Genomic DNA, 25,636 nt, shown 5'->3' with positions numbered 1-25,636 from the left:
CGGGAATGTGCACCTGGGGGTTATTTTTTCGAATTTTTAATTAGAATTTTATTTATTTAAAAATTAAGCGAAATTTTGGCGTGTTTCTGCTATAACTTCCGAAAATATTACCGCATAAAAAATATTTTTACATGAAGTTAAAGATCAAAAATTTAACTTTTAAATGATACCAATGTTTTAACCTTAAAGTTAAATTTCTATTTTTAATGAATTTTTAAATAAATATTTTAACTATATTTTTCAACAATTTTTTTCGTACAAAATAAAAATAAAATTTAAGCTGCACGAGCACGTTTCGCATTCATGGGAAAAAAATTAGCTTTTTTCAAAGTGTTGCCATCACATTGATTAAAGCTTCAATTAAAAATAAATTAATCTTTTTGGAAATGAAATCTGCAAAAATATAATTTTCGGCACGTGTCTGTAGGAAATGAAACAAATATAAAATATTATTTTTTCTAAAAAATAAATTCAAGAAAAATTATTTTATGATCTTTTACACTCTCTATATTATTAATCCAATAAATCAGTTTTATTTTAAGGCAAGTTTTGTTTAATATGAACAGGATATCCATTCAAATCAGGGCCACACAGCTAATTTGTAAACCTTTAGTAAGCCACAGATCTGCTAAAATGGTCTAAATGGAAAATGATTATAATTTATGTAACTTGATTCAATAAATGCTCTAATAAATAACGAATTTTTTATTTTACATAAAGCTTCTGCTGTAGAAATCACGAATAACAAAATGTTCTTGAAACACTAATATTTTAAATAAAAAAAGTTAATTTCCAATCAACTAAATCAATCACTTAAACTGACTGATTTATGAAAATTTGAATATCACTATTTAATAAAAAAAGGATAATTTTAGATTTTCCATCGATCGTTTCAAAGAAAATACGCCAATCAGCGCGCAGGTTTCTCAAGATTAATTGGTCTAAGATTATGAAAATGTTGAGTTTTTCTAAATTTTTAACATTCAAAACTTCATAAATAAGTTTTAGTTGATCGTGGAAAATAGAAACATTCATTCATTTATTTAAAATTTGGTGTGTCCAGAATATTTCTCAGAATCTGATACCTTACTGCATTAAATTTAGACTTCATGATTTTTGAAATATATTTATAGGCCGGAACAAAATATTTTTATTGATTTCATTTCAATCCTTTTCAAAGCAAAACCAAAAACTGAATTTTATGCTGAATCTGAGAAATTTTTGTTGAATTATTGTTTGAGACATTACATAAATTATTAAAAATATTTTATGGTTCACATAAGACTTAAATACCGAGCGATTCTGTTTGCAATACTCATATTCAATAATAATAATAATAATAAATAAATAACAATAAAGATGATAAATAAAATAAAACGCTTGGTTTTATTAAAAAATATCTTTATATTATTTCCAATTTCATCATTTCCACTTTAAATTAAAGTTGAAGTTTTACCGGAAATGACAACAAATTAACAAAATATATATAGTAAATTGAACGAAACGATCTAAACAACAGTATAAGTTTGGTATGACTATCAAAATTTGAAGATTAAAAATGTTTTGTTTGAGAATCTATTAAGAGACCAGTTACTTAAAATATTTAATTGAAAATTGTAGCGAGCGGTAATACTGGCGAACCGGCTGGTCGCCAAAGGCGGCTGGTAAGTAATAAATAAACCTATTTATATGTAATGAAAGATCTTGTTGAAGGTAAAAATTCTGTTTCTATATGAAACCAACTCTCTCTGTATTTTTAATTATCATGCGATTGTTTCGGAACCGAAATGATATTGCAATTAATTCGCTAGAAATGGAAAGGAGCAAAACAGTTGCATACTGAATTTGCGCTCAAAGACAACTCACGGGGAAACTGAATAACGGTTAATTTATTTTATTGTAATTAATATCTATTTAAAATTACATGAGGGTATAAAATAGCTTTAGAGAAGTTAAAAAGAGATGTTAATCTGATAATATAAACCATGGCCAGGTGGCTAGGAAGACACCTGAGCAGGCAACTTCCTCTCCACACCTACATGGAGATGTTTGAAATCCGGCGGGAATTTATAGCCATGTCGAATCGTTGATTGAAATGCACCTTCAATCTATGATACAAAGGTTCTGAAATGAGAGGATTTAATATTTTTTATTGAACAATTTGTTCGGTGGAAAAAACATGAAATTATAAACTAAAGAGAATTTGGTAATAATAGCTTGGTCGTTATTTAAATGTAAATGATAAATAGAATTCAAAAACAATTCCTCTCGGCAAGCTGGATGGCAAAGGGCCTTTTAAATTAAGTTGCTATTTTCAAATACCTTTCAATATTTAGACAAAAACCAACGGCAGTGGTCTTCTCGAAACATTCTCGCATACCCTCCAATTAATTCCCCCCCCCTCTCCTCGCGTAAAATTGTGGACCTTGGATAATGCTGCGAATCATGAGAAAGGTGAATTGTATGGCATTCACCAACGCCATGCAAAATAATTACCAATTACAGATCTGCTGATAGTTACAAAATACAGATCTTTGGCCTCATCTGGTCCATCTACCATTTTTACTGAACCTATTTTGAGAAAATGTGTTTCGAATGCATTTTTGCGGACCGATTCACATCTAAATTTCACTCGGAACTACACTTGTAATCACAAGAGAAAATAAAGAAATTTGTTGTATTTATTTATTATCGCGTTTGAATTCATGAGAAAGTATGGATCCAAAGATGGTAAACTGCTTGACAGATTTGATTCAAAATTTGATAAGAATCAATATTTTTGATGCTAAACCTGTGTACCAAATTTTATTTGCATAGCTTTTTGCGTTTTGTAATTATTGAATCCACTTGTACACAAACAGCCGGACAGATTTCCTCTGAACAGATTTGGCTCTACACTTGATAGAAATCTACAAAATTGGTGAAAAGACCGCATAGGCATTTGAATTTGTCTACCTCAAAGCGGTTTTGAATTTCGTTTATCACAAACAGACTGATAGACATACATAGCCATAATACCAAAAAGAAAGATTTTGAAGGTCCGAAACGAAATGTTTTATCAAATGGATATTAATAGATTAAAGGAAAAAAGGAAAGGATTACGTACTATTTTCATGAAACATTTAACTAAAATAAAAAATTCCTTAAGCAAAGAAATTTGTAATGAATATACGAAAGAAACAAAACTTAACGAGCTTGTGAGCTTAAAAGCTCAGCTCACGGAAAAATTGAAGGATTTAATTAGCTTGGATGAGAGTATTCAATTAATTATAGATTTAAGCGAAATGGAAGGAGAAATTGAGTTATGCGAAGATTACAAAGACAAAGCAATCGAACTAACATCTAAACTAGAAAGACAAATTGAAAATTTGAGGGATATTCCACAAGTAAGGACAAACAGTCCAGTTACAAATAATGCGGAAAATGGTATCCCCTTAAGAAATCAAAGTGTTAATTTACCGAAATTAAATATACAAACTTTTGAGAGCGATTGCAGTCAATTTATAGATTTTTGGAATTCCTTTGAAGTCGCAATTCATAAAAATGATCCATTAACAAAAATTGAGAAATTTACTTATCTAAAAACGTATCTTCGTGGAATTGCCTTACATGCTGTATCGGGATTTTCATTAACTGAGCAAAATTAAGATGCGTCGATACAGTTATTAAAAGAAAGATTTGGCCGAACAGATATAATCATATCTTCTCACATGCATAAACTTTTATTGATTGATCCAGTAAAAACTTGCTCAAATGTAACAGGCTTAAGAAAAATGTATGATGCAATAGAAACCCAAATTAGATCGTTGCAATCATTAAATGTAGCTACAGGTACCTATAGTAACCTATTGTGCCCTGTAATATTACAAAAGCTACCCGAAGAATTAAATTTAAACTATCCGTAGGGCAGGTGAATTATTTGATATCACTGATTTAGTAGAATTCTTAAGAATAGAAGTAGAGTGCAGGGAAGCTTCTTTATTATTAGCAAACCCTAAAATTTCTAATGTAAAGGAGTATTCATTTAGATCAAGGTTACAAAAATAGATATTCTTTGCATACGAATGCCTTAACGACACACGCTAATTCATTTCACCATAAATCTGAATCGAATCGTAAATTTAATCCAAAAAGAAACTATTATCCTTCTTCTGATGACAGAATGAGTAATCAAAAATGTATCTTTTGTACTGAAAAACACATGAGCCATGATTGCTCCGTTAATGTTAATGAAAAGAAAAAATCGTTAATGGCTAAGGGAAAATGCTTTGTATGTTTTCAGAATCACATAAGAAAATTCTGCAATAGTAACTATCAATGTAAGCTCTGTGGTTCTTTTTCGCATAATTCCTTAATTTGCGAAAGACCGCAACTCGATACCGTAACTAAGAATATTTCCCCTCCAGTCGAAGAAGGGACTTGTGTCCGCAAAGAAAATAATACCGCTTCTACCATGGTATCTTTCAGCACCGAACAAAATAAAAGAAAAAATAGGGTCCCTGGATCGGTTTTATTACAAACATTTTCAGTTGTGGTGACCGGACGAAGGGGGAGTAGGACGCACCTGCGTTGCATGTTGGATTGCGGGGCCAATAAATCCTTCATCTTGAGAGGGGTGGTAGAGGAATTGGGATTGAAAACAGTGGGCAGGGAAGTTCTAGCTATTCACACTTTCGGAAGTAAAACCGCTGAGCGTCGCGCTTACGATATAGTGGAGATTACGTTAAGGAATGTACAACACCCGACTCGGTGTGTTAAAATACAAGCGGTTGTTAATGACTCGATTACGTCGGCGAAAATTCATACTCCATCGCAGTTTGTTAGAAACATAGCGTTAGAAACGGGAATTGAGTTAGCAGATGTTAGTACTTCTGAGAGGATTGATGTTTTGATTGGTTCGGATTATATTTCAGAGATTTTAGGCGAAAGGAATATAAGGATTAGTAAAAGATTGATTGCAGCTGATAGTATTTTCGGATATTTGCTACTGGGAAAGGAGATGGGAATTGATTGTAAGGAGATATCTGCTAACCATTTGATCGTCGAGGGTGAGGAATCGAGCTTTGATAGGGTAAAAGATTTGTGGTTATTAGAAACGATTGGGATAAATATGGATAAAGAAGTGTCTCTTTCAGATAAAGAAACATTTAAATCGTTTCAACAAAATACGACGTATAAAGACAAAAGATACGAAACTCGTTTGTTATGGAAGGAGGATAATAAGGCATTACGCAGTAATTATGAAATTGCGAAACGTCGTTTATTCGGTTTAAGCAAAACATTAAATAAAAACAAAGAATTATTTGTTAAATACGATGGCATCATTAAAGAACACTTAAGAGAAGGTATTATAGAACGAGTAGATTTGAATTTAGACCAAAATATAAACAACGGTTATTTTCTTCCACATCATGCTGTAGTGCGAGAACGGCAGGATAGTACAAAGGTTAGGATTGTCTTTGACGCATCATCAAAGGGAAAAGGCGCGTTATCATTAAACGATTGTTTAGAGAGCGGACCGAACTTAAATCCTGATTTACTTGAAATCTTGTTACGGTTTAGGTTAAACAAAATTGCATTTAGTGCAGATATTCAGCGCGCTTTTTTAGAAGTAGGGATAGCCGAGGAAGATAGGCAGTTTTTAAAATTCTTATGGATAAAAGAGGATTGTCCTAATCCCGGTTTCAGCCCTCACAATATTGAAACATTCCAATATAAAAAGAGTCACTTTTGGAGTGAAATGCAGCCCATTCTTACTTGCCGCAGTTATTAAACTGCATTTAGAAAAAATCGAAAGTGAATATGAAGAAGCATGTAAAATGTTGAGCTATTTGTACGTAGATGACCTAGCAACTGGCACGTCAAGCGTTTCCGAAGCTATAAAATTGAACAAAGAAATAATTTACATTCTAAGTCAGGCCAGCACGAATCTTCGAAGATGGGCTACGAACTCCCCAATTCTAAATGAAGCTTGGAAACAAGCTAATGTTGACCGTCGTGAAACATCCGAAGAATTAGGTGTGCCATTAAAAATTCTTGGACTCATTTGGGACAATATCAACGATAAATTTACCATAGACATTCATCAAATTTCTAAGATGAAGGACAGTAATCTTTCGAAGCGTTTGATTCTGAGCATCTGTGGGATGCTGTTTGATCCATTGGGGATGATAACCCCTTTTACTGTCAGAATGAAATTGTTACTGCAGAACACCTGGGAACGGGAGCTGAAATGGGATGAACCACTACCACCGGACATTCAAGAGACATTTCTGTCATGGCTGGATGAGGTAAAAACTATCCCTCAGATTTCTTTGCCTCGTCCTCACTTCCTTGATGCAGAGACTCCAATGGGTGAAATTCACATTTTCTCCGATGCAAGCCCAAAAGTTTATGGTTGTGTGGCCTACTTCAAGAAAGTGATCAACGGGAAGGTGAACTCCAGTTTCATAGTGGCAAAATGCCGCCTAGCTCCATTGAAAAAATTGAGTCTGCCCAGACTCGAACTCATGGGAGCCCTTGTTTCTGCCAGATTAGCAGAATACTTAAAACGAGCATTTCCTTGGATTACATCTGACCACATCTTCTTCTGGTCGGATTCGCAAATCAGCCTTCATTGGATAAAAGGAGACCCTCTACGATGGAAGGAGTTTGTGAGAAATCGCGTACGGGAGATCCAGGAGAAAACCAATCGAGACCAGTGGAATTACTGCAGAGGAAAGACGAACCCCGCAGACAAGTTAACCCGAGGACTGTCTATCCGAGTGTTAGCGCAAGATGAGGTTTGGTGGCATGGTCCAGACTGGTTGTTTAACCCAGATCTATGCCTTGACAACACAGTGAACAGCGAATTCAATGAAGTTGAAGTAGCAAACGAACTAAAGAAAGACTATGTTCCAGCGAGCAACCTAGTAATGACTGTAACTGGAACAAATTGTGATGATTTTCTCGACAAACTTCTCAAAATCACAAATGACTATGTAAAACTTATTTGTATTATTTCATATATTTTTAGATTTTCAGCTAATTTCAGGTACCCTCAGTCAAGGACTGCAGGGCCCATTACGGCTGGTGAAAGGATTCAGGCAGAAAACCAATTAATCCGAATGGTTCAACGTGGTAAGTTTAAGGAGGAAATTGGGGATTTGAAAAGAGGTAAGAATGTTTCAAAGAAAAGTAAACTGTCAACCTTAAATGTATTTTTGGACGAAAATGATATTCTAAGAGTGGGAGGCAGGTTAAAAAATTCCAAATTAAATGTTTATTCAAAATATCCTATTGTGTTACCATCGAATCATATTTTAACTTACAATATTTTAGTGCATTATCATAAGAAATATTTACATTTGGGAGCACAGGCTTTGTTGTATCAAGTACGTCAGAAATTTTGGCCAATCAATGGTAAACATACTTGTAAAAGGGTGATATTTAATTGCATTACTTGTGTGAAAAACAAACCTGTTTTAACATCCCAATTAATGGGTGATTTACCAACTGATCGCGTAACTCCTAATCATGTATTCAACATTACTGGTATTGACTTTGCTGGCCCATTCTTCTTAAAATTCAAAAATCAGAGAAAAGGTATATTGAACAAAGTTTATGTTGTAATTTATGTGTGCTTATGTACTAAAGCTTTGCATCTTGATTTCGTTACTGATCAAACATCTGACTGTTTTATTGCAAGTTTAAAGCGGTTCTTTGGAATGAGAGGTAAATGTGCAAAAATTCTTACAGACAATTCCAAAACATTTGTCGGTGCAAACAAAGAACTTAAAAAGCTGTATAATCTTGTCAACTCTCCTGATCAATGTTTAAGTGAATTTTTAATTTCAGAATCTATTGAATGGAAGTTCATTCCACCTAAATCACCGAATTTTGGTGGTATTTGGGAAGGTATAAAATCCTTTAAATTCCATTTAAAACGCGTACTAGGAAATCAGAAACTAACTCTGGAAGAATTTCTAACAATTTTGGCTGAAATTGAAGGCGTCCTAAATTCTAGACCCCTTACTCCGCTATCTCCAGAATTCGACGATTTTGAAACTTTGTCACCTGGTCATTTTTTGATCGGCAGACCAATTAATGGAATTGCCGAACCATTGTTAATTAACTCAAATGAAAATCGATTATCAAAATGGCAAAAAATTACAAAATTTTCTCAAAGTATATGGAAAATATGGAAACGTGATTATCTTTGCAGTTTACAACAACGTTACAAATGGAAATTCAATAAGAATGATGTAAAACTCGGAACACTTGTTCTGATAAAAAATGAAAATTTACCTGGAACAAAGTGGTTGTTAGGAAGAATTACTGAAGTTTTCCCAGGTAATGACAACCAAATTAGATTGTCAATATTAAATTACCAAATGGCAATATAATAAAACGAAAGGTTCGTGATGTAGCTATTTTACCCTCTGGAAATGAAGTGTATTAATGTTATTGTTATTTGTTTTAGTTTATAATGTATATATAATGGAATTTAATTATCAGAATTGTATTTGTATTTATACTGATTGTATAATTTGTATTTTTGTGAATTTATTGTTTTATTGTAACTATTGTATGCAGTTTTATGAAGGTCTTCACCCGGGGGGTGGATGTTAGAGTTTTGACTGCCTCCGGTGGAGAAAAGGGGAAATTCTGTTCCTCTAACCAGATGTACTCGAGACGCCGACCCGGCGACATGTACATACTCTCTCTCCCGTCTTTTGTGTTGTGATGTGTTTGTGTGTTAGCTTAGAAATGTTCGTGTCCATATATGTGTGAAAATAAACCTATGAAAGTTCAACTCCTGCTTCGTCATTTATGGAATTGTCATGCACTGACTGAACACTATCAAACAATTCAGTATTTATTGCAAAATAAACCAGCTGGAGTGGCCTCCTCCCTTCCTCGCTTATTCCCTATAAAGGTGTATCCCACAGAATGTCTTGCATAGCATTGGCGTAGAATAGTTACGAAATATCAACCTTTGGCGTGCATTTCACATTTTTATTGAATCTATCGTATCATTCTTGACGAATGTTTTGGCGATTAATCCTTGGCACGAGGTGAATAGAATCCGAAAATCGAATTTGCGTTTTAGATACGTTTCCTCTAAATGATCGTACAAAAATTTGATACAAAACTGCATTTGTAGTCGCAAAATCTCATACCAAATTTGGCATATTTAAGTCATTGCGTTTTTGAATGATCGCATTGACATATTTCTAAAATTACAGACAGTCAACTCCTTGTTAATTTGGCTGGTAGGTGTCTACATTATATATATTAATTCCGTGTATCAAATTTTATTTAATTAGTTCTCATCGCTTTGTAGTTACTGTGATAACTTATTTTCGAACAGCCGGATAGACAGACCACCTCTCAACAGATTTTGCTCAAAATGTGATAAAAATCTAAACATTTGGTATAAAGACCGCATATAAATTTTAACTGTTTAGCTTAAAGCATTTCTGAATTATCTTTTTCACAAGTAGGCAGACAGATAGAGATTTTCCAAAACTGTATTTTTCAACTCGGAGAGGTCTTAAATATGGAGATTCGACAAAATCTCGAGTTCGAATTTTTTTGACAATTACAACATATCTTCTCTATACTACATATACGAGAAAGTAATAATATCAAACTACAAATATTATAAAATTAATATATGAATTTAGACTTGTTACAAAGTTTATATTATTAAAAAGATTTGAAGTTTTTAACAAGTGCTAAAATTTCTGTTAGTTGTCAAGAACTGAAAGTTTATCTCTGCATTTTAAACATATTCAAAGAAATAAAATATCGTTTATTCTATTCTTTTAACTATTCTTCTTTCACTTCGATACAAACAATAACGTTTTATGGTAGATGGTACGAATTTATCGTTTGATTTTTCATTTATATAAGTGGAGAAAAAATCCTCTTCTTTTCTTAACTAATTAAAATCTTATTTGTTGCGCATATGAATATTTCAATTATAAAGATTAATTGGTGTCAAAGGAAATTTATCATCAGTTTTTGTTTTGGCATTTGTGCATTTACTGCATGCTATTGACGTGCATAGATTAACATTATATTTTTGTCTATCTTTTTTTGCGATTCATTGCTATAAGTCGGTTAATAAAAGTACCCATAGTTGGGTTAAAGCCACAATGGTTGTCTTTTATTATTACAATATTTTTTTAATACAGTTATACTCTCAGTAATGCGGTAAGCATCAAACTAAAGGACCATCAAATTAACAAAAACTCCGGAAGAAGAGGCTCATTTCTAAAAATATATTCAAAAGAATTATAAAGCAAACAGCTCGTGGAAATTTTTAAGCTGGTCGTTTTTACATGAGGTTGCCATTACATCTTTCTCTTTCTTTATTTTTATTTAATTAGTTTTAATCAAGATTTAATCTTTACTCCACTTGCATTTAAGCAATTTCAAACTATGGAAATAAAAGAAAAGTAGAAAGTTTATTTCATTTTTTTTCAAAACTGGCAATATAAATTGCTTATATTAGAAACAGTCAAAATTAGGGCTTGAACATCACTTTTAAGTCCCTAACTAATTTATTTTTCTATCTTCAATATTTTGGAAGTTGTAGCGAAGTGACAACCCCCTCCATTTCTATTACCCCTTGAGCTAGATGGCCCATCTACGAACTCATCTGAAATTTTTACATTCTTTACTTCACATTCCAAGCCGGTTAAAATCCAAATAAAATTATTCTAGTTACCTTGTTCAAATGATAAAATGAGCAAATATATATGAACAAGGGTTAGTTTTGTGTGTCTAGGGACCATGATCGATGGAGAACTGCAGAATCCCCCCCCTCCGAAATCGTATCATGAGAACCATTGCAATGTTTAGCCTTCCTATATTGAATCTACCTAATTAAATATCTTATGAGCGAACTAAGGACGAAAAAGACCCTGCACATCACTGCAAAAGATTTGTATAATGCAGTCGACTACCTGTTTTTCTGTATGCAATGGAATGTCGTGTTGGAACAGCATATCCTGTCAAGGTTTCCTAACTCTCCAATTCGTTTTAGAAAAGCGTGCATTTCATGAATGCCTGATAGGTTGTAATGAGCGAACATTTTAAAATTCTTTTGTATCCATGCAATAGAAGCATTATAGTTTTCGTTTATTAAGGCAACTATTGGTAGTGATGGCTCAACAGCATGATGAAAGTTAAACATTCCGCACAATTAAATATTTCTAAAAACAATCCAAGCATCCAATTCACAGATTTTAATACAATTTAGTTTGAAATACCAGTTATTCCCATCTTGTGTATTAAAATCATGTATTTAAAATGAAAGTAATTAAATTTCATGCAACTCTTTCTGCAACCATAGTAAACTTAGTATTGCATCACTTATTTTTACGTTCTCATAAACAAAGAGAAAGCATTGTAATCACCAAAAAATTTGAACCCCAGACTTCGACAAATATTGATTTTTTAGACCACCCTAGATTCCAAAAACATATTTTTATATTTAGCTCTGTCTGTCAGTCTATCCGTTAGTGAGCACGATCACTCTAAATCCCTTTGAATGAAATTGTATATATAGTCTTTACACCGCATTTGCAGTTTTCTATCAAAATTTATATAAAATCCCTTCACAGGGTGTCTGTTTGTTCCATTGTCTTATTGAAAAAGAACGCAATATCTACAAAACATAGAAAACTAGATACATAATATTTGGTACACAGGTTTAGCATCTATAGTGTTGAACTGTATCAAATTTGGAACCAAATCTGACAAGAGGTTGGCTGTCTATTGATCTGCACTTTTGCATGCATGTAAACACAAAAAATACAATGACTTCGGTAAATGAAATTTAGTTCGCAGTTATAGCATCAAAAGAGAGTTTTAGTTCACACTTAAAGCATCTTTTATCAAATTTTAAGCCAAATTTATCAAAGGGATGACTGTCTATCGCTCAGTACTTTAGCATACATGTAAACACTATAATTGAAAGATAGTGGCTAAAAGAAATGAAATTTGGTATGGGATTTTGAATCTACAATTGCAATTCGATATCAAATTTTGGTTTTAATCGGTTGTAAAAATGAATATAAAATACAAATTTGTCTATTAGCCGCTTGCCAGAGATGAATCGCTAAAGATAGATTCAATAAAAATGTTGAATTAAGGTCAGAGATTAGTATTCCTTTACCATTGTTCACCAATGCATGTCACATATTCGCGGATTTTCCCAAAATATTATGTGGGTGCCGAAGTAAGGATAATATCTTTATAAGAGAAGATGCGATAAAGTTTCGGGACGACCATTTCCACTCATTTTACTATGGTACTCATAAAATTGTATTTATGTTCAAATCTGACAGCAGTCATTTTTCTGAACCTGCACTTCGTCGTGTTTCATAGAATGTTTTATTCATTTAAAGTTGGCATAATTTTTTTTTTATTTTAGAATATATTTATGATAAATTAAAAAAAAAAAGAATTCAAAGAAAATTCGGACCTCTATCCGAAACATTGTAGTATGATAATGTTTTAAGCTTTAAGCTTAAGCTCTTTATTTTATTTATTTTTATTTTACTTTACTATAAATATCGATAACTTGAACACGAAGAATACACTTTATTTCGCTAAAACGTGCATGTGTATAAGAAACAATACTGAATGACTGAATGATGAAAGACTAAAATGATGAAAAAAGAAATGACTAAAATAATGAAATGATGAAAAGTACTATTCTAAAATACACTTTAAGATGTTTTTAAAAATTCATTAAATTTAGGGAAAAGCCTGCATTGAAATAAAATTTATATCCTTGAAAAATTATATTTAAAGTGATGCAAAAATGAATTTTGTGCTATAATGTGCTCCGAAGTTATTGAAAAATACTTTAACATTTCCATTAGCACTTAATTTAAAATCTAATTAAAATTTTCAAAATATATCTTTTAGTTAATATATACTTTTCAAGAAGTAACTACCTGCCAGATATTTTTATTCTACATCCAACTGTAATTTTGAACTATTCTTGCATCCCGCATGTTGCAGTTTAAAGATAGTATGTCAGCTTATAAGCATGCCATTAAAATGACTGTTTCACAGCTTGAAAATGAACTTAAACAAAAAGTGTTTACATTTTTCAGATAAGAATGGAAAAATTCAAGAAGAGAATACTTGTTATTGGTGGAGGATTCAGTGGTCTTGGATCTATAAAGAGCCTGAAAGAAGAAGGTTATGACCCAATCTGTTATGAAAAAACTTCCCACCCTGGAGGCACCTGGTATTATAGAGAAGAAACTCCCTATGGTTTGCCCTCTATTATGCCTACTACTGTCATCAACCACAGTAAAGAAATGGGTGCTCTTACCAATTTTCCACCTGACAAAAGATATCCCAATTACATGAGACATCATGAACTTTATCAGCTGTTTACTGATGTTGGAGAGCATTTTGACTGCTTTAAGCATATCATTTATAATAGGGAAGTAATCAAAGTAAAACGCTCGGCTGATTATGATGAAACTGGTAGATGGGACGTTGCTGTCAAAAATACTGAAACAGGGGAGATGACGGAGGAAGTTTTTGATGTGGTATGGCTAGCAGTTGGTCATATTACTTATCCTTATATTGCTCAGTATCCTGGAATTGAAAATTTCAAGGGAAGTGTTATGCATACGCATAGTTTAAAAAGGGCAGATAAGTTTAAAGATAAAAAAGTATTGGTCATTGGCATTGGATGCTCTGGAGTAGATGCTGCAGTAGAAGCCAGCAACGTCGCTTCTCAGGTAACATAACTTTATTATTAATCCATTTCATTACAAATAATTCTTTTGAAGATGAAAATTTTCTGTTTTCTTAAAGTGTTTAAAAAACGAATACTTGATTTTTAAAATGAATTGTGCAGATATGTATAACATTTTATTTTTTAGCAAATATTTTAAAATTTATTGATTTAGGAAATTCAAAATAAAAATTTTTGAGTCATCAAAAATGTCATATAATTTCTTAATAAACGGGAGGATCAAAAGGAAAATAGTTCGTTATAAATTCTACGTTCGAGATGAAATTTTTGAAAAATGTTCTAAAATAGTTATACTTCTGAATATTTGCATAAAAAGATCGAAAAAACATGTATGAAATCAAAATATATCTATTAAGTGGCAAAATTTTTTTCAAAATTCGAAAAAGGGCTTTTATTTTCGTTAAAAAGAGGTATAAAGCAAAATCTTTTAGTTTAGAGGTTTATCAAATGATTTGCTTAAAATTTTGCAGGTAGATTAAGAAATATATTTTTTAGTTCCTGAAATATAAAGCAAGTCCCATTTCTGTCCATTTTTTAAATACTGGGAATCGACTGATAAATAATACGAAATTTTCTATTTTTTCAATCTGTGGAGCCCTAAAACCACCGTAAAATATTTCGAAATGAACAGATTATTTATTCTCCAGCTCAGGAACTTCAGAACATATTGAGAAATTATTATACCAAATTTGTGCGAAAAATATGCATTAGATTTTAATTTATGAGGAGTTTTCATACGAAAATTCTATCAGTGATTAGAATTTGAGCAAATGGCATCAAAATGTATGTAAATGCAAATATAAAAATCAGTTTAACTCCCCAAAAAATAGAAACAAAATTCTAACAGTTTTATAAAGAAATTTGTCCAAACTTTAAGAATATTAAATAAAAAAAATTTAATAATTTCGAAAAAAATCGACTTTTTAACGTAGTCTCCTACTTAGTACCTTAAGAATAATATAACGCGATGGAATCAAATGGATCTGAAACCTGCTATTTGCCTTGACAGTCAACGTGATAAATGTGTATCCAACTGAGTGGAGTTTTTTCCTCCCGTAATATAAAAATTCTCCCAATTTTTTGACTATTTTTAATGGGAAATAATAGGAAATGTATTAATTTTTAATGGAAAATAATAGCTAAAATTTTCTCTTTAAATGACTTGGTGTAATATTATTTCGGCCATACCATAAAATTCGGCAGATGTTTAGAGATAACATGAATTCTTTGCCATACGACATAAATTAGTTGTAAACTTAAACCAAGTCCAATTATGTATTGTCGCTGAAGGCGAAATGTTACTAATATCAAGTATTTGAACTCCTGTGATTCGATTTTAGATGGTACGAGATTTGACCTTTTTATTTGTAACATTTAAAAATAATTAAAATTTCAAAATAAAAGAAGTTAGTTTTTATCACAGATTTATTATCATTTTAAAATTTTGCATTTTCAAAGATGACGACTGATATATTTCATGTAATCTTAATCATGCAGTATGCAGTATGCAAAATGCAGTATCTTATTGACTCGTCACCCTCTCGTTTATTTCGCCAAATGCAGTTATTCTTCCGGCTTAAATTGTCATTGGATATTTCGATTGTTTAAAATATGGTGAGTTTAAGATGGTTTTTAAGTTACCATATTCCTTAATGCCCACCCCACCGCAACTGTTCCGAAACGGTGATAACTTTTGCCAACAAATCTCCCAATTTCTCACCAACATGGTAGAGGGGGAGCAAGCGGTTACCAACAAGGGAGCAATTTCTCCCCTTGCCACCCCCTCTGCTAATGCCAATTCTATATTTCATGATTAAATTTCCTTCTTTAAAATAATCTTAATACGAATTTGCTTACATTAATATTGGTTTCTCGTCGTCCAGGAGCTATTTTCCATTTAAAAGTTTGACTTTGAGCTCATCTAACAAATTTCATCCCACAAAAATGATCATTGAGAAGGTTTTAAAATATCAGCAACATAGAAAATATTTAGTAGTAGCTAAACATATTTTTCATAAGTGTATTTTTTTACCTCAAAATATGCCTAATAAAGTTTTAAAGTTGTATAGTTAATATGATTTTTAATGATTTTACGCGTGTGTGTGTCTGTATGAACAAAGTAAAATGTCCGTAGTTTAATGCCTCTGCAAAAAGTTGTGTCATAATTATACTTTTTGTGCATTATTCACCATACAATGTACTAATTTGAACAAAAAAACAAAGTATATTCTTAATTGTTTGAGCTACTGTATATATGCTTTGAACAAATACTTAGAACAAGTATCATCTCTGACGAGCCAATACCAAAATTAAATCTGGAGTTGAATAGGGTTCTGAAATATCGAAAACTAATTGTGGGTATTTCATCCTGGGTATTGGAGTTGCACATGCGCTTATCTTTTTGATGTTTAGTTCACTATTGAGGTAATTTCTCATTTGAGTCTTCCATCGACGGTAGTAAGATTCAATCTACTTGAATATTTTTTTATAAAAGAGATCACATCGTTCTTTTATTGGCTAAAATGTCACAAATGTTCGCCTCTTTTCTGAAGGCAGTGGTCTGTGAACAATGAGATCTTTGGCGATTAGACCATCTTTCTATTTTTATTCGCAAATATTCTCAGAAATGACGACCTGCCGACAGAGGTATTCGCTATCTTGAAACTTACAGTCACCATTTTTGGCTTACAACTTCCTTCAGTAAATTGATGATGAGTTGGTGTTTCATCGCATTTCAAGAAAAAGGCTTCTTGCTTTTATCTGTCACAATGACTGTAGAAATTCTGCTGAAATTTGTGAAGACCATTCAAAATTAATAAAGAGCATTGGTATGTACGTATTTGATGAATGTCAGCAGTTTTGTTTCTTGTGGTTTCTAGTAAGAAATTACTTATCTGTAAAGTAAACAATGACAGGAGAAATTTCAAAATAAGTAGGGGAAAAGACAAAAGGTTTCTGGATTCTACCGAATGAGAGCATGGGGAATAAATGAATAAAAGAATTCCTTGCGGAAACATAAAATGTCATTTAAAGTGGTATTAAATTTTCCAATAAATTATCCTTTTCATCTTACTATAAATTTTGTTTATATCATACATTAAGTATATTTCGTTCAGTATATTTAAGTATATTTCGTTCAGTATATTTAAGTATTTTTCGTTCAGTACATTAAGTATTTTTCGTTCAGTACATTAAGTATTTTTCGTTCAGTACATTAAGTATATTTCGTGTGTTCGGCAACTATTTCATGTTGTTTATGTTAATATCAACATTATTTGCTTTTATTTTATCGTTTAAAAATGTTTATTACATATAACAATTTTATTTTATGTCCAAAGGATTTATTCCATAAAAAATTATTTATGTTTATATAAACTGCACACATTATTTACCTGTATTGAAGAATTGTAAAATTCAAATATAGCTTTTAAAAATTAAAGAAGGAATTATGAAAAAGAATACGCACTTGAGCACAACTCACTGTTTACACGGGATTATTATCTGAGCTCAACTCCTGACTGTTTTTAATGTCGTTATTACAACGAACATTTCCAGATTCCTTTTCCTTTTTTCATTTTATAATCGTCTTTCCTAACAACTTTTAGTCAGAAATGGATCTATTTTACTTTTCTATATCTGACGAGGAAGAATTTTTTTTTTTTTCATCTTCTGAAAACCACAATAATTCAGAAAAATAAAAGTCAAGTTATATTCTAAACTTACATCATTAGTTGAAAATCTGCGTTTGGAAAGTTTTCATGAAGTTACCTGTAGGTGACACAAGGAAATTAGAGACGACCGTTTTGAATCAGCATCCATTTGTGAAGATGCCAAGTTCTGCAGCACTCCCTGATTTTCAAACATGTTTAAGATTGAACAACGATAGTTTTTTTGAAAATATTCTTCCACTTTCTAAATGGTGAAAGAGATAAAATGGGTTTAAAATCTTCGATAAAAGTGGAGACGACCACTCTTACAACTACACAACACAATTATCCAATAATTTAGAGACAAAGAATTCCCTGTAATAGTTGCCCTTTACGATCTCGTGTCTTATTTTTAAAATGGCTTCTTTTTGTATTTTATTATTTTTATTTCTTGTTTTGTTATATGCCTGACATACCTTTAGTGTTAGAATAAAAATTTTAAAACATTTTCAGGTTGCATTTTCTAATACATCTGACGTTTTATGGATATTCATTTACATCAAAATGGCTCTTGTTACAAGTTCAAAGTTTAACAAGTATCTTATGCATCATAGCTTGAGAGATAATAAAAAGAAATAGTTCATACTTGATAAATCGTGTAATCCGTGCTTGTCTATTACAATTTTTGTTATGATTTATATCGGGACTAATAGCAACGTAGTCTATGGTGCGGCATATTTGAGTTGGTATTCCGATCACATTTCTAAGTGAATATGAGAGTTATCTTTTTCCCTTTTCTTACTCTCAGTAATGACAATAAAATTTTTATCACCTTGATTTAACCTGATTTTTCAATATTTTAAATACTACATTTAATCTTATTAGATTAACATTTAGAAATTCATTTTGAATTTTATATTTAGGTTTATCTGAGCTCTAGAAACGGAGGATGGATACTTCCTAGAGTAGGACCTTACGGATTACCTTTTGATTATTGCATGCTTCGAAGATACAGTAATGTCATGCAGTCTGTGATGGGGTATAAATTTGCAAGTTGGTGGCTCGAGACCTTCCAAATCAACAAAAAATTCAACCACAGTTTATACAAGTTAAAACCCCCTCACCCAGCTCTAGGCAAAGATCCAGTAACGAATGACTTGCTACCAGCTAAGGTAATCAGTGGTTCGATTGAAATAAAAAGAAATGTCAAAATCATCAAAGAAAAAGGTGTTATCTTCGAAAATGAGGATCATGTCACGGAAGTTGATGTTATTATTATTGCTACAGGTTATACATGGCAATTTCCTTTCTTAGAGGAAAATGTTGTTAGAAAAGAAGAAGGGCGTATCAACTTGTACAAATGTGTGTTCCCCTCCCAACTGAAGCATCCTACTTTAGCAATTATTGGTTTCCTTCTACCACTGGGGCCAGGTTTTCCTCTAGGCGAAATGCAATGCAGATGGGCTGCTCAAGTTCTCAGCGGACACTGCAAACTTCCAAGCGAGGAAGACATGCTAAAAGAAATTAAAACGCGTCATAAACAAAATGCTGAAAGATTTTCGCCATCTGAAAAAATGTCGGTTAGAGTTGATTATATCCCATACATGGATGATATAGCGAATGAAATTGGCTGTAAACCAAATCTGTGGAAGCTGTTCTTTACTGATTTTAAACTTTATAAAGCTCTTGCTTTCGGTCCTTCTTTGCCATATCAATATAGACTCGAAGGACCTCACAAATGGGATGGAGCCAGAGAAGCGATTCTCACAGCTTATGATAGAGTACGTTATCCCTTATCTGGAGAAAAAGACAGAAAAACAAAGCAAGCCTTATCTTTTGGTCATTATTTGAAATATTTTATAATATTTTTTGTCATGGCTTTTTGGCTAACGCAAAGTGAAACTTGTGCGAAATATTATCTGCTAGCACTTACGCTTCCCTATTTCATGACCTGGAAAGGATTTTACAAAAAGTATTTTTTCAGTCTGCTCATGTTACCTTTTTTTGTATCTTGGGAAGGCTTTGTTTCTTGTTACATGATCACAATATTTGTCCCAATATTTTTGGCAATTATAACATCAATATAATAAAAAGACTATCAAGCACTCCTTTTCGCTAAAGAACTCATGAACCAGAAATTATATAATAAATTACAAAAATGTACTGTTATAGTATGCATTAAAATTCCGAAGGATACAAGAATTTTGTGCAGATGAATTATGAATGAAAATGTGATGTGCCTTCACATTTTTAAAGAGGAAACGATATTTGTGTCGCATTCTGATCAAGTTTACCACAAGAACTATAACTTCGAGAGCAATGTCAATTCGATCGATGAAATACCTATTTTAGAATTTGTTTTTGTAAAAATAACTTTGATTGCTGCCATATTTTTCACCTGTTATGCTTTTACAAGTACAAAATGTTTTTTTTTTTTTTTTAAAAAAAAGCTCGTTTTTAAATAAACACAGAATTTCATGATTATAATTGAACAGGAAATGAGTTAGACGTATGACAATCAAAAATCTTTTTTTCTTCCTTCACACAAATCTTTAAAATCCTAATCAGCCATCCAAATTTTGCGAGGACATGAAATCATTGCCAACCTTTGAAGGATAAAACATGATGTAGATAAACAATAACCACAGTGTAAACTATATAATTTCCATATTAAAATATGAAATAACTATTATCATTTTGAAAAACAACTTCCCTGAAGTAGTTAGACGCAGGAATCAATCTCTGGCATACAATCAACTTAAATTGTAAAAAAAAAAAAAAAAAAATGAAAAATTCTTGAAGTTGTTTTAATATCTTTGGTTGACTTATTTCATTATTGTCTTTCAATGAATAATAATCAGAAATTTAACAACAATCTCTCTCGTAATTGACGTTTCAAAACATAAACAAGGTATTTTTCCGTTCATTACAATTAATCGTATCATTGTCGTGCCAATGTATTCATTGTCGTGCCAATGAAATGGATAAAAATAACTTTTATTCAAGACTTTTACATTCATTATTCAATGTTTTAACCACTTAATAATGAATTAATGAATATTAGAAAATCTTTAGAATGTTTCATTTACTAATCATATCTGAAAATTTTGAAAAAATGTCTAAAAATTGAAAAAGTAATGAAATTCCACACATAGTTCATTAATTTCTTCTATTGGAAAATGTCTTCATGCATGTATATTTTTTTCGTTTTATAATTTATCAAATTTTTTTATGCATAGTAAATACCAGTCTTTTTTACTAATTTTATATTTCATCCAGAAAGAAATTTAATAATTTTAAAGTCGTCACTATTTTTAAATCAAAACTACACTCGAATTTCATATGCAAAGAGTAAAACTTCGGATTTCTTGCTAGTGACAAACTAATCAGTAAATAGAAATTTTCTAGGATTAAAAGTTTCATCTTAATGAGGTATAATAAAAATAAAATGAGGTAAATGAATGAGGTAAATGAAATGTTAACACATTGAATGCATTTCTTAAAACAAATGGACGGATTTTTCAAAGATTTTTTATTTCTTTTTCTGTCAAGTCTTTTCCGAGAGTTCACCCTTTATTTGCCATTAAACTAAAGGAGGAATGTCATTTAACAGGAAGCCATTTCAAGTCAGTGATCTCTTTGTGTAAGAAATATTCTTGGAAATTTAATCGTCATTGTGCCAAAAAGAAAACAGCTACGCCGAAAGAAATAACCCGGACAATATTTCAATACAATTTCATATTGCCTTATAAACAAACAGCTTATAAGGAAAGGAATGCAATTAGAGATGATTTAAAGTCCCAGTCAGAGTCAAAGACTCTTGTGAAACAAAAGGTTACTATAATAATTGTGCAATTTTGTTTAATATTTTTGTAGAATTATTCTATAATCTGAGAAAGAGCAGCATAGAACTTTTTTGATATTGCATTTTTTTTATGAACTCTAATAGACTATTAGAATAAAATTTCAGTGTAAGCAGAAATTAAATCATCAAATATCAGTTTCTTAAGGCATATCTTCAATTAAACATAACAGGAATAAAAGATTTATATTCAATACGAGAGAAAAAACAGAATATTTCCACCGCTTTCCGAAAAAGTTAAAGGGGGAGAGGATTCAGTCACACTGGGTACTATCATTTAAATTTGTAAAAGTAGTACTTACATAAATGTGTATCCTACTAGGTTAGGATAGGTTAAATCGCACAAAAGCCTTATCTTGTTCAAACTACTGTCATTCTATGGCAGGAGTGGCGAACCTTTATGGATGGATCAACATGCCATTTTGTCTAAAGAAATGTTTAATGAGATATAGACGTGCTGTCAAGTGATTTTGACTTGTCATTGTTTTGAAAATAATAAAAGTAAATACTAACAACTCAAAACACTTTGTTTACTACGAAGAAATACATTTTGCACTGTATAGTAGTACATGTTTTAGTTATACGTGTAATTCAAATTACACGTATAAACACGTAAACTTCTGTTGATGATGATGACAGATGACAAATAACTCATATTAGGACTGTAAAATGTTATTTTTAGCAGAATGCATGCTGAATTTGAATCATCTGCAAAACGGTTTCCAAGCGAACCTTTGATGTTATTCATCTCTAAAAATAAGGACTCGCAGCCGTAAATATGGTTAAAATAACAAGAGCTAGCTTCTTCAAACAGTTAAATGTATCTGGAATCGAATTCCATGTTTCCAAAATTTTGTTAGTGGCATTTTTACTTATATTGCTTGTTAATCTTTCTGTTTCAATTAATTCCAACTTTTTTCTTGTTTGAATAAATTTTTGAATTCATATTGAACTAGACTGGAAATTAATCAGTTGCATTTCAAATTCTTCAATTTCCAACCAATCGAATTGGGACAAATTCAGTTTATAAAATGAAGTCACATCGGGGTACATAATAAACTTAAGGGTTTCCGATAATTCTTTGAACTGAGAAAATCTCACTGAAAATTCCTTGATTGAAGATTCATTTACGGAAATAAATTCTTCAATTACTTTTTCTTCATCTGATTTCTCATGTACATTTAAATGTTTGATATATTTTTTTCAAGTTTGGAAAGTGCTTGTAGCTTCTTGTAATAATATCGTTTCTGAAAACCTGCAGTTTAACACCAAAAGAGCGAATGAGATCCCTCATGACGATAATTGTTTTATTTGTGCCTTGAAGCTTTACGTTCAATTCATTGAAATGATGACATAAATCTGTAAAAAGCATCAATTTTGAAAGCCACATAACATCCACCAGTTGTGGGAATTGTTCAGTTTCCCCCTCATTTTGTAGAAGCAGGCTGATTTCTTGCAAGCAGTCAACAAATCTTTGAAGTACGTTCCCGCAGCTGAACCAGAGAACATTATTATACATTTGTAAACCATTATCCATAGAGTTGACGTCATCCAACAAAGCATCAAACTTTCGCTTATTTAAAGCCTGAGACGATATGAGATTGACTATTTTTGTGACCTTTATATTGTCAAGAGATGTTAAACCACTCTTAGCACACAAAGCTTGTTAGTGAATACCGCAATGGAATTCAAGAATCGAATGTATTACGTCTGTTTGAAATAAACTAATGAAACAATTTTTTAGCCCACCATATTTGGAGTACCATCAGTTGTTATTGAAACAATTCTTTTCAAATCAATTTCTTTCACAGCAAGCCAATTTTTAAAAGCCGTACAAATATCTGTGCCTTTTGTAGTTGTTAGCAACGATGTGATCGCAATTCATTTTTCCTTGTTGTTTTCTACACAATATCGAGCAAAAACAGCTAAACGTGCAGATTTAGTGACGTAGGTATTTTCGTCAAAACATAGCGATATAAAAGGAGCGGCAATACTTCATAATGAACTTGGTTATTTTTAACTAAAATGTAAACCGTTTTGATATGTGGCGTGCCCAAAATATTGTGCCGCGTGCCATTAGTTTGCCATCCCTGTTCTATGGTAAAGATAAATAGTTCACACTAAAACAAGAAAAAAATTGTAAAGAAGTGGAAAAATTTAAAAAAATTAAGCCTTAAATATGAATGATAAAATAGATTTTACACATCAAAACTTAATTTTAGCATATGTCTAAGGATAATAAAAGTTTAACACTTATATAAAAGATACAAATAGTTTCTAACTATTCAAAAAATATTGCGATGAAGTTCTTCCATAAAGTATTCCTAATTCACTGTCAAATATGAAGAATTAAACGTTGCAGATGGTAGGGTTTTAAAACAGAGGATTCATTTAAAGTCTGCACATTGGGACCATAATTAAAGTATTGATGTTACAGCTGTTAAAGCTCAATTACAAAGAATGTACTGATGCAAACATAACATTATTTCTTTTATAACACTTGTTTCATTCACATGACGACACAGAGAAACGCATAAAAGATTTTAACTATTCAAATACTTTTAAGCAATGACCAATTTCGAATAGTTTTGTAAATCAACAATGGGGGAATATAACTCTGATAAACACAGAAATAGGTTATTAATAACTAAAAGTACTACTGACAGTGTTCACAGTTTCCAACAGTTTTACAAAATGTAGTGTTAAAAAATACGGTTCTACATTTGAAGCTATTAGCAATATAGGTTCTCACACTAATAGTATATTGTTTATATAGCAATGTTTAAAAAATGGGAAGACTCATATACGTTCTTATATAGCGATCAAATACCTTAATACAACTCGAACTGGACAGCTTAAATGATAATGATTTTTCTTTAAAATGAAGTATAAAAAGGAAAATTTTTTAAGAAACTTCAAAAACAAATTAAATTATAAAAATAGATGCCTAAGCAAATTTTTTTTTCTAATGACCAAATTTTTACTCTAACCGATTTTTAATACATTTTTATCACTATTTTAGCCAGTTGTGCTTTTATTTCCTTTTAAAAGAAAACTAAGAAGCTGTCCAAAAGATTCATATTTTTGAACGAAAAGCTTAGAGTAAAATATAGTCTGATCAATACAACAAAACTTATTAGAAACAAAAGGACAACACTTCTCAGAAAACACCTCTCCTTTATAAAAAGAAAGCACGAGTTTTAAAAAATTGCTTTTAGAAACTAAGAGGAATTCCTGTGAACAGTACTGAAAAACTTACAGTGATAAATTTAGGTATTTATGTAAACTTACTTCTATTAAACTGAAATGTGCAATGGCCCACAAATTGTCCTAAATAGTAACTCGAAATCAAGTAAAATGTATAAAACGGAGCAACTGATGAACTTATGTTCTTCATTATGAAATATACGAATTTTGTATTTACTAACTGAAAAAAAGACAAGTTCCTGGCCTATACAAATTGGACTATATATTCTGGATCATTATTATTTAAGAGCTGACAAACACTTTTTTAGTCTTATTTTGAATCTCTGACTGAATAACACAGGAGTTTTGTTTCTTTTAAAAGCAGGGGAAAGGATTCTTGTGTTTGCTTTTCATACTGGTGGCCTGTTTTTTGAAGACCAATGAGGAAGTTATTGGAGAGGTTCGATAATAATGACGGACCTTTTTTGTATTTTAAAGATTTTATTGTTTCTCCGCTTTCGGGAGTTGGATTGAGCCTTGCCTTTCGGCGTCGCTGCTTCGTCGATGATGTTACAAAGACTGACGGTTTTTTACACATACCGCTAGAGGGCGTTACAAGTGAGAGGCGGGACAACATGCTTACGTAACATACTCCCGCCTTGAAATTACACAATTTCAATATTCAGAAATCACAATAAATTCGACAGAATTATTATAAAAATGAATAAATGTAAAAACAAATAAAAAAAATGCTGAAATAATTCTTATATATAAATTTATACAAAATAATGCTGAAATAATTCTTATATATACAAATGAGTTAAAGTCTCTATATATTATTTACAATCATATACACATATAAATCCAATTAAATTTTTGGGAGTAAACATATTTGACTAATACCTCTTTTAATAACACCATTCGAAACTCTTATTACAACAGCTCTGACTAAACCATTTGAATCTTTTATTCTTTTATTAATTCTTGAATTCTACCCAGTCTCCATTTATATGGAGGCAAGTCTGGATCTTTGATTACAACCATATCATTAAGATTTACATTATTCGTAGTTAACTGCCATTTGTTTCTAAGATGTAAATTATTCAAATAATTACGTTTCTAATTTTTCCAAACTTGTTGTACTAATTTAGTTAATTTTGCCAT

The 25,636-nt window shown here is 31.4% G+C and overlaps 1 protein-coding gene across 2 annotated transcripts in view; it reads left to right on the top strand.

The window, feature by feature from the left end:
* LOC129960364 (flavin-containing monooxygenase 5-like) overlaps positions 1–20,145 on the top strand; it is a 32,322-nt gene extending 12,177 nt beyond the window's left edge. Inside the window, exons 1-3 of one of the 2 annotated variants that reach the window (XM_056073769.1) lie at positions 8,591–8,691; positions 13,119–13,760; positions 18,348–20,145. In XM_056073769.1, coding sequence (XP_055929744.1) covers positions 13,125–13,760; positions 18,348–19,511 — 1,800 coding nt within the window. In that variant the 5' untranslated portion in view covers positions 8,591–8,691; positions 13,119–13,124 and the 3' untranslated portion in view covers positions 19,512–20,145. Of the gene's footprint in view, positions 1–8,590; positions 8,692–13,118; positions 13,761–18,347 lie in introns of those variants that run through there. The other variant, XM_056073768.1, reaches the window with a different exon arrangement.
* The last annotated feature ends 5,491 nt before the right edge of the window (positions 20,146–25,636 follow it).

The sequence above is a fragment of the Argiope bruennichi genome, chromosome X2 (genome assembly GCF_947563725.1).
Source record: "Argiope bruennichi chromosome X2, qqArgBrue1.1, whole genome shotgun sequence".
Taxonomy (NCBI): Eukaryota; Metazoa; Arthropoda; class Arachnida; order Araneae; family Araneidae; genus Argiope; species Argiope bruennichi.
This window is presented reverse-complemented; position numbering and strand designations above follow the sequence as displayed.